The 10688-nt window shown below is 39.3% G+C and overlaps 1 protein-coding gene across 1 annotated transcript in view; it reads right to left on the bottom strand.

Moving 5' to 3' along the window:
- The window catches only part of LOC106880257 (neuroglobin), a 127773-nt gene extending 117463 nt beyond the window's left edge, over nucleotides 1-10310 (bottom strand). Inside the window, exon 1 of the mRNA XM_014930123.3 lies at nucleotides 8623-10310. Coding sequence (XP_014785609.1) covers nucleotides 8623-8834 — 212 coding nt within the window. The 5' untranslated portion in view covers nucleotides 8835-10310. The remainder of the gene's footprint in view (nucleotides 1-8622) is intronic.
- Between the last annotated feature and the right edge of the window lie 378 nt (nucleotides 10311-10688).

Here is a 10688-nt window from a genome sequence, read left to right as displayed (position 1 = left end):
CCCTCCCCCACAAATTATTGGGATGGTGCCAAAACCATTATTATTGTTGCTGCTGCTATTGTTGATGTTAGTATTGTTGCTTTGGATGTTGTCGCTGCCAGGTTTTCTGTTCCCAAATTCTCCATCGATGGTGTGTCAGTCCTTGGATTTTGAAAACAATTTCCAGTGGTTAACAGTGACAATGTTCTCGCGGAGACTCTGGGCCTCGACGAAAATGAATTGAATTCGTAGAACTTTTAACTTAAGAACTATGGAAACTTCCAGATATCCCTTACCTAGCATCACTGGTTTGAATATACACTTTAGGAATGGAAGTGTCATCTACCAAAATTGTCTGAGATTTGTTCCAAAAGATGAAACCGATCCACATTCATTTGTTCACTGCCTTAATATTGATTTTTGGAGTTCTGTGGACTTGCTCTTGTCATATGTAGAACATATCCAAGCATCAGACGACCTCGTCGTGAAGGCCGCTTCATTAAAAGATATAATAACGCTAACACAAGTAGAATCAGTAGCAAAACTGTATTCGCCGAGAACTTTATATTGTCTCATACTTTCTGATGCACTTTTACCAATAATGATTTCTGATAGAGAAGGCCACGCGTAGAGCTGATAATGTCGGTTGGGGATTTGTTCGCTACGGGATACCAAATGGAGAGACGGTGTCAACATAGTGAGTCACGAAACTAAAGTACGGAAAAGTAATAACGTCACAACGCTACTGATTCTGTCAGTCAAATAATAATAATAATACACAGAATGTGGAGATTGGGAGCAACAATACTAGACATTTACTCACCATGTAGAAAATAGCACAATTAGTGAGTTCACATTTATATTACCTAGGATACAGTGAATGCAACATCAACAAGACAAAAGTCTGCTCAAAGCCAATCACCATAGAGGTGCATCCAATTATTTTACAGTGGCAGCATGCAATAATAATAATAATAATAATAATATAGACTTACAAGTATTTATAACAGAGAAAATGGCACCACTTGGCACCGCACACATCCTACATAATACAGTGAAAATAAGAGCACCACAACATATACTCAAGGCACACAGAGCTGAGCTCGGTAGTGCAGTGAAAGCACGTGATAAAAATAAAACTTCTTTATTTTCTTATGCACCCTTTTAAAACGTAGCCAGGCTCATGGGCCCGGTTTCCCGGTTTCTATGGCGTATGTGCTTCCCCCAGTTGGACGGGACACCAGTCCATCGCAGCGTTACACAAGAAACAGGAAGAAAGAGTGAAAGTTGGGGCGAAAGAGTACAACAGGGGTCGCCACCACCCCCTGCCAGAGCCTCGTGGAGCTTAGGTGTTTTCGATCAATAAACACACACACACTGCCCGGTCTAGGAATCGAAACCGCGATCCTCCGACCGTGAGTCCACTGCCCTAACCACTGGGCCATTGCGCCTCCACAAAAATAATATTACTGAAGAACAATAATAATAATAATAGCTTCAAATTTTGGCACAGAGCCAGCGGCTCTTGAGGAGATGGGGAAGTCGATTTCATCGACCCCAGTGTACAACTTGGTACCTATTTCATCGATCCCGAAAGGACGAAAAGCTAAGTTAACATCGGTGGAATTTGAACTCAGAACATAACGATCGGAAGAAATATCGCTAGTCGTTTTGTCCGGCGTGCTAACGATTCGGCCAGCTTGCAGCCTTCATAACAACGATGAGGAGGAAGCGGAGAATTTCTTAGAAAATCTTTTTATAATAATATTTTCTAACATCGGTCGAATATCGTAAATTTAGAAGCAACGATTAATCGATTAAGTCTAACCCAATACTTGATTGATAGTTTCTTTTTATTATATCGAACCGGTCTTCACTTCTCTTCTTGCTGTCGCTCCTGCTAAACTCCTCGCTAAAGAATTTCCGCTGCTATCATTGTCAACGGAAACGTCATTATTTTCGCATTTAAATTTCATGTGTATCGGTGTAAAATATTCTTGCATATACTAGTTTGTTTGTTTGTGTTTTTTTAGTTTTACTTCTTGTATAGTTGTCTTGTATAGTAGACACTGCCTCTCGTCGGCATCTAGCGTCGAATGCAAGCAAGTTCTTCAAATAAATAAATTCATAATTCTTTTTTCTTCTCTAAGAGTTTTATGTTGTAAGATATTGGTAAAATGCTTATTCTTCAGCAACCATTTTGAGTAGAAAATCTATTCGGTAACACTGAAATTAACATGTTCTTTATATCATTGCCCCACTCCACCCCACCCCACCCCGAAAGGATGACTGATAAAATTGTTCTCAGTGAGATTTGAACTCAGAATATAAAGAGCAAGGCGTTTTGTCCGACGCACCTACAATTCTGAAAAGTGATATACGAGGGGCATTGAAAGAGAAATGACAAAATGGCGGGTGTATACATGAAATTTAAAAAATGGGAAACAAAAATGGGAATAACAATAGTATAAACAGTAACAGCCCCATTAGTGGTGCGGGTACAACCACTTAAAACTACCCAGGGAACACAACAAATCCCAAGTTATTTGGACTGCTAAGAGCAAGTTCCGTCTCTGTTTAGTTTTTCTGGCCTTTATACGTTTGCTGAGAGGAAAACAATTCACTCGTGTTATACACGTCACTCTTACACTTCGTTTAATGAACTTACTAGAGACGAGTGCCTTCCTTTACACCTTCACCTTCCTCTCCAAATAATAACACAACTGTCTACCGAAGTGTTTCAGGTTGTCCAAATTTACAACGATGCAGCATCTATGTTCATTGAGCAATATTCTGACATTTGAAAGTCAAAACGAAGACTAGTATCAGTATGAACCAAACACGGTTGACGGCGGCGATCTGACCACAACAATCTGGGATTCACCTGTCAAGATCGACAAGAAGATAAAAGCAGACCGATCCGATTGGAATGAAAATGCTTGTAGTCTGATTGACATCTCGACCCGTTTTTCGCGGAATGAGACAGAAAAACTGTCGACTACAAGGAAATTTTAATGGAAATCAGACAGACTTGAACTAAAAGCAGTGTTAATATCAATTGGAGCTCGCCGCGGTAGACTTAGCCTTTCGTTTTTTCAAGGTCGATTAAATAAGTACCAGTTACGCACCAGTGCGTAATCGACTTAATCCTTTGTTTGTCCCCTCTATGTTTAGCCCCCTGTGGGCAATAAAGAAATAAATATTAATTGGAACTTGCCGCGGTAGACTTTGCCTTTCATCCTTTTGGAGCCGATTAGATAAGTACCAGTTATGCACTGGGGTCGATGTGATCGACTTAATCGTTTTGTCTGTCCTTGCTTGTCCCCTCTAGATCGACTTTGCCGCTCATTCCTTCGAGATCGATAAAAATAAATACCAGTTGATCGGGGGGGAGGGCAATATAATCGATTTACTCTCTTCTCCGAACCTGATGACCTTGTGTCAAAATTTGAAACCAACATTTATTTACTGGAGCTCTAATTACGGTAATGATTATGAAGAGAAATTTAGATCCCTACCGGGTCTAACAAAACTACGCACAGTTAAAACTAACAGCCCTTCCAGCTACAACTAGAACCTTAAGAATGACGCTTTCATACCCCACATACCCGCTTTATGACCTACATTGTCCCCCACCCACCCTCCCAACAAAATTACACAATTCATACAAGACATACTGAACATAATTGTTCCTACTATGGACCGAAGGACAGAAAATTTTGTGGGGTGCAGGTGGGGTCTTGTCCATTATATCAACCCCAGTGTTCCACTGATACTTAGTTTATCCCGAAAAGATGAAAGGCAAAAACAACCACAGCTGAATTTGAACTCAGAATATAAAGAGCGAGTAGAAATGTCGTTAAGCAATTTTTTTCCGAAGGGCCAACGATTCTGGCAACTCACCGCCACCCCACCCCCCTCCCCATCACATATTTGGCACTCCGTCAGTTACGACGACAAGTATTCCAATTGATCCGATCAACGGAACAGCCAGCTTGTGAAATTAAGATGCATGTAGCTGAGCGTTCCGTAGACACATGTACATTTGATGTAGTTCTAAAGGAGATTCAGCGTGACACAAGATGTGACAAAGCTGGACCCCTTTGGATTACAGGTACAATACATTTTTACCAGATGAGTAGACTGAAGCAACGTGAAATAAACTGTCTTGCTGAAAGCGAATCGAACTCTCAACGTTATGATGGTGAGCCGAATACCCGAACCACTGAGTCACGCGCCTTAACCCATATTCTACATAATGGTCGCCCAATAATATACCTGACGGACCCAGCTCATACGTCCAACCAGACACCATGATACATTCTTTACATAATTAACATCCGCCATTATAACACACCTTTTGTAACACTGTAAATACTATTATGTCGATCTCCAATAATAATTATATTCTACAGGATCATCTCCCCACCCCCATCCCTATAGTATACCATAACGCACAGAGTTTATACACATCCATATCCAATAAAATGATACAATACATATATTTTTACGTATTCAACTTCCGATATTGTTACATATTCCATACAAACATTACACAATGACCAAAACATTACACAACACATGGGAAATACAGTCACTAACCAACAGATCAACACATCCAACATATTGCATATATTCATCACAATAAACAGACATTAAAGTAACACCAGAAGCAACGAAACGATTACAACAACAAAGAAAAATCAAATGCAGGATAGAGACAGCTCTTCTGTCTCGAAAGCCAAAAACTGCATAAGCTTCGAGGCCACGGAAATTGCGTCTGGTTGTACAATAAAAACTGGCAGGAAATCTTTGAAGACAAAATATTGGCCTCAAATTTTGGAACAAGGCCAGCAATTTCAGGGGAGGGGTTAAGTCGGTTACATTGACCTCCATTTCCCAGCTGGTACGTATTTTATCGACTTCGGCGGAATTTGAACTCTGAAAGTTAAAGACGGACGAAATGCCGCTAAGCCAGCAGTTCCCAACGTCTTTGCACTCGCGACCCTTACCCAGCTACCCCTTACTATGAGCAGAGCATGAAAAATGAAATTGATGAGCTGAAACTAATATTACCCCAAGCCACTTCCAGTAAAGCTACGCGAACCCCTGGGAAGGCTTCGTGACACCCCAGAGGTTCGAGGGAACCACCGGTTGGGAACCCCTGCGCTAAGCATTTAGCTTGGCATGCTGACGATTCTTTTCTACTCAAGGCACAAGGCCCGAAATTTTGGGGGCGGGGGCCATTCGATTAGATCGACCCCAGTACGCAACTGGTACTTAATTTATCGCCCCCGAAAGGATGAATGGCTCAGTCGACCTCGGCGGAATTTGAACTTAGAACGTAAAAACAGACAATATACCACTAAACATTTCGCCCGGCGTGCTAACGTTTCTGCCATCACTCCAACTTTGTTCGAAACAAAATAATGATAAGAATTTTTAGCCGAAGAACAAAATCATAAAACCGGCTGCTTTAAATTCACCTCAGTATTTGACTGGTACTTTATTTGATCGACCTCTTTCAGATGAAAAACAAAGGTTATCCGGTTGAGATTTGAACTCAAAACGTAATGAGTCACAATTTTGTCCAATGTTCTAACGATTCTTCCATGATACAAACTGATTCTAATTTAGGCAGGAGGTCAACAATTTTAGGGGGAGGGGTTTTACGCAATACCATCAATCTCACTACTTCTATGGTACTATATATAGTCGACCCCGTAAGGATGAAAGGCAGTTTTGGCCTCAGCGGGATTTGAACTCAGAACATAAAGACAGACGAAATGTTGTTAAGTATTCTGTCCGTTTGTTAGAGGTATTGTATATTAGAGGAATATTACGAGCGACATGCATTTCTCTTTACAAAGAAAAGGGATTGATTTCAACAGAACCGGCGATTCTGATCAGCAGCAACTTACAAATTTTCGTAATCACGATAATCCAGGCCGCCAATGTTTATTTACACAGCTACCACGTGATGTATTGACAACTGAAACGGTTAATCATGTAACCTTCTTGAGTTTTGCAACCTATTTAATCGATTACCGTTCTTCACTTGTATCGAATATGTCTTCCGCCATCAAAATGCAAATAATAATAATAAACTGCTATTGATTTAGGTATGGGAACAGGAGTTCTGAGCGGAGAGTATTGGTCGATATTATCGACTCCCGTACCTCATTTACTTTATGGGGTGGGGTTGGCAGATTTGAACTCAAAACGTAAAGTGCTGGAACAAATCAAGCTAAATTTCTCCGACGTTCTTAACTGCTCTGCCAATCTACCTCCCATAATGTAATGATATAAAATAAGATGGGATTGGCACGGTTAGAAAGTTTGTGACTTGTTCCAATAGAGTTAGCCTCAACAACACTGACAGGAATACTTCGTTCACAGAGACCCCAATTTCAATGACAGGGGATATAATTAGGGTAAAAATATGCACCTGAGGATTAGGTTATCAATGGGATATAAAAAACGAAAATGAAAAGCTAGATCTCCCTCAAAGAATGAAGTGAAAATCTCTGAAGTGAAAATCTCTAAAGTGAAAATCTCTACATCGGCCCCACAAGGCTCAACTGGTACATATTTTATCGGCCCCGAAAGGATAAAACACAAAGTCCCCAAAGGCGGATTTTAAACCCAGAACGTAAAGACGGACGAAATGCCGCTAAGCATTCTGCTCGGAGTTCTACCGATTCTGCCAGTTCGCTATTTAGACAAGACTTAAATATTACAATGACGTTTATACGAAGGTCAAACCTAATCTTCCACCCTTCCGTCTCCTAGTTTTCATTGTCACATGTCCACGAATTTGTAGAGGGTATGGTATATGTTCGACAAAATATATTCTGGTAGCTTTTATCGATCTTGAAGAAAAGAAAGACGAAATAAATCTAGATCACATTCGAACTCGAACGAAACTAAGACATTTAGACTAACTCTATACGTTTAAACATCTACCGCCTTCTTAATAATTATTATTCCAGATTTTGGCATAAGGCCAGCAATTTTAACGGAGAGGTCAAGTCGATTAAATCGACCCCAGTGCCCAGCGAGTACTTTATCGACACCGAAAAGACGAAAGGCAAAGTTGAACTCGGCGGGATTTGAACTGTGATCGTGAAGAGCTGGAATCTGAAAAATAACAGCAAGAGTTTGTACCGCTGTTACAACTTCATGGTGTGTAATTATTTTAATCAAACTCCATTTAATTTTCTCTTATTGATCCAAAAATGATGAAAAGCAACATACACTCTGGCGGCGAAATGGTAGTCCAAATATATTGGGAACAAGTTTAGTTTCTTCCTTCCTTGGGTTCCAGTGAAGCCGTTGGAGGTATCGTCGTGACAAACGATGAGTCTGTTGGTTATATTGAAACTTGGAAAATTTTAGTTCCAAAAAATAAATGCCTCTGCCATGTATCGCCCTCTCAATAATAATAATTCTTCTTAATTTGGGGCAGCACATGGCCATATATCTGGAGATGCCGGTGCAGTGACTGAATGGTACTGATTTTATTAGTTTCAAATACCATTTTCAAATTTTGGAACAAGGCCAGCAATTCCGGTTAGCGGGAATAACTCGATTCTATCGAATCCTGATACTTATTACATTGACCCCCGAAAGGATGAAAAGCAAAGTAGGCCGCGGCGGAATTTGAACGCAGAAAGTAAAGAACCAAAGGGAATGCAGTTAAGCATTTCGTCCGACACTAACGGTTTTTTCCCCTATAGGCACAAGGTGTGAAATTTTGTGGGGAGGGGCTAGTCAATTAGATCGACCTAAGTGCTCAATTGGTGCTTATTTTATCGAAAGGATGAAAGGTAAAGTTAACCTTTGAATTCAGAACGCAAAGCCGGACGAAATGCCGCTAAGCATTTTATCCGGTGTGATAACAATTCTGTCAGTTTGTCGCCTTATAATAATAATAATAATACCATTTATTTTATTGGCCATGAGGATCCAATGCGTTAAGGAGAGAGTACAAAACAACGAACAAGAAACAAAAGGGTGTTCACATGAAGTACAAGAGTGAGAACAACAATTCAAAGATATATATAGCAATTGAGAATTTCTTCAACTATGAAGGGTTTCCACAAATATTAAGGACCTAACAGGATGGCACAAAACATTATGATGTGATGAAGGGTTATTTGGAGGCGCGTAAACATTAGGGTGACAAAGGGAAATGCTCCTCTCTCCTTTCCTCCTCCCTTAATTATATGCAAGAAGACGAAACAGCAATAATAGTAATAATAACATAATATAATAGAAAGCGAAGAGATATATACAAGGAAAAGGATCTGCAATTCGGGAGCAACGACAAAAGTTAATTCGGGACACTCTACATGCAACATCAGGTTACCCCAATATACCAAAAGCAGGCAAGTTCTCCCAGTTTTTGCTCTTAGCCCACCACGTATTTAGTGCTGGCCTCCACCTAACCCTCCTAATCTCATCATCCTAATCCATCACAAAATTTACCGAATGACAACTCACCCCTCTCTGTGCACTCTTTTGGTTCGTGCTAATATTTTAATGAAGTTGTCAATTATAAAATTAATTTTTTGTTTTCCTATACAGCAGATAGCAAAGTTGATGAAGAAAAAATTATTTTGAAAATAAATCGATACAGACCTTATAAACATCTCGACTCCTGTTGTTTCCATGTTTCGTTTAATCCCTTTCCAAGACTGCTTCAATTTGAAAATATCTCGAGCATTGAGCGGAAGCCGGGGATCGACCTGGGGTATGGCGCTCTCCATACTATTAGGTTCCTGGCAAACATTGCTTTTCCTTCTTTCGGTTAAATTTGGACCACACTGTTCTTTCGATTCTCGACAACCCATAATTCTTTTTTTTTTTTTTTTTCAACAATAATATCAAACTTACAAATAATTTCTAGAAATATTTTATATAAAATATAAATTTTAACAAATTAAAACAACTGAATAAATATACTATCTTTTTTTTTTTTTCAAATTAAAATCTAAATATGCCTTCCTGTTTTTCTCTTTTTATAATTATTTTATCAATAAATACAAACTTTTTTTCCACAGCAGTTCGTTGGACCGGTTTCCAACTTATTATATTTGGTATATCCAGCAAGAATTCGACGTATATGTGATTATAGAAGATATATGTGTGTGTGTATGCCGGCGTCTTATAGAAGATATGTCCAACTGTAAGATATATACATTCGTCCGCTCACGTGTGTTTTATGTAAATGCGAGTGGTGTTGCTTGTATGTAAATATAACTTTATTTATTTATGATATTACATGTGTGTGTGTTTAAATGTATAGATTTGTGCTGTTGGTTTCACTGTAAATCTTTGTTCGATTGCTTTTTAATTATAATTATTTTAATTTGTATTAATTATTATTATTTCGTTTAATTTTCTTGCTTTTTTTCTTGGTCTATAAGTTGGTTTGGTAAACTATACAAACACACACACACACACATATACATGTAGAGAGAGAGAGAGAGAAGGAAGGGTGAAGCAATTATATAGTTGTGTGTATATATATATGTATGTGTGTGTTTGTATGTATGTTTATGTGTCTGTGTGTGTGTGTGTGTCTGTGTGTGTGAGTAATTATATATACAGTCTTCAATAACAACTTGTACATATATATATATGTATATTTACAATCTAACCGCTCGGGCCTAATTAGCCCCACTTCTAATCATTTTAGATAGAATGAGGAAGAACAGCGAAAATATAGAAAAAAGATGCGAAAGAAAGTGAAAATAAAATTGGCGGCGGCTGGCCGTGTGCTGGTGTTGCTGTCAGTTCGACAAATAGGGAGAAGAGAGAATGTTTTGACTATAAATGATATAAGCTTGCCGCTGATATAGAAAGAAGTGTAAGAGAGTGGGGGGGAAACGGTGGAAGCCTGTTGTTATAGACAGCAGTCGTGTAATGGTTGATGAGGAGTAAATAAATAAGAGAAAATCGTGGTGGGTGGTGGGGTGAGTGCAGGAAGAGTCTTTATAACTGGTTGGTAAAGGAAGGAGGAGTGATTGATAGAGAGAGAGAGAGAGTGAGAGGAAGAGGAGGAGTGAAAGACAGAAATAAAGAGAGGGGCAAGTATATGAGGAAAGTGACTGTTACGTATGTTTGTGTGTGTGTGTATGTGTGTGTGCATGTGTTGTTGCTGTTTTTTAGCCCCAGGTCAGACTTGATCGTGCAACCCTTATAATCCAAAGCAGAGAACCCGTTATAACATTATCCAACGTGTCCTTTTCCTAAAGTGGCCGGGCGTGATATGAGAAAGATTTAGTTGCTATTTCTTACAAATCAAGTGATCCCATTAGAGGACCCCTTCGATCCCTCCGACAGTTGAGTGAAAGGGTTAAAATGGAATTAAGAGATTGACACGTAATCATGCAAAGAGGGAGGGGCAAGTGGCTAGAGAGTTAGTGAAAGAAAGAAAGAAAGAAAGAAAGAAAGAAAGGAAGGGATCTATAGTGAAAACAGCCTCAAAGTGAGAGAGAGAGAGAGAGAGAGAGAGAGAGAGATAAATAGCGAGCTTGATTGATTCAGAGGGACAAAGAGACAGAAGGAATAATGAAGAGAGAGGGAAAAAGCGGAGAGATGAAAAAATGTGATGTAAATAACAAATAGATAAATATAGAGAAAGTGTGTGGCGAGAGAGAGAGAGAAGGAAAAAAACGTAGGAGGAGGTATATAGAAATAGA

Source organism: Octopus bimaculoides, chromosome 3 (assembly GCF_046866305.1).
Source record: "Octopus bimaculoides isolate indiv1 chromosome 3, ASM4686630v1, whole genome shotgun sequence".
NCBI lineage: Eukaryota > Metazoa > Mollusca > Cephalopoda > Octopoda > Octopodidae > Octopus > Octopus bimaculoides.
The sequence above is the reverse complement of the archived record's forward strand: the minus strand, read 5'-3'. Positions and strand labels throughout refer to the sequence as shown.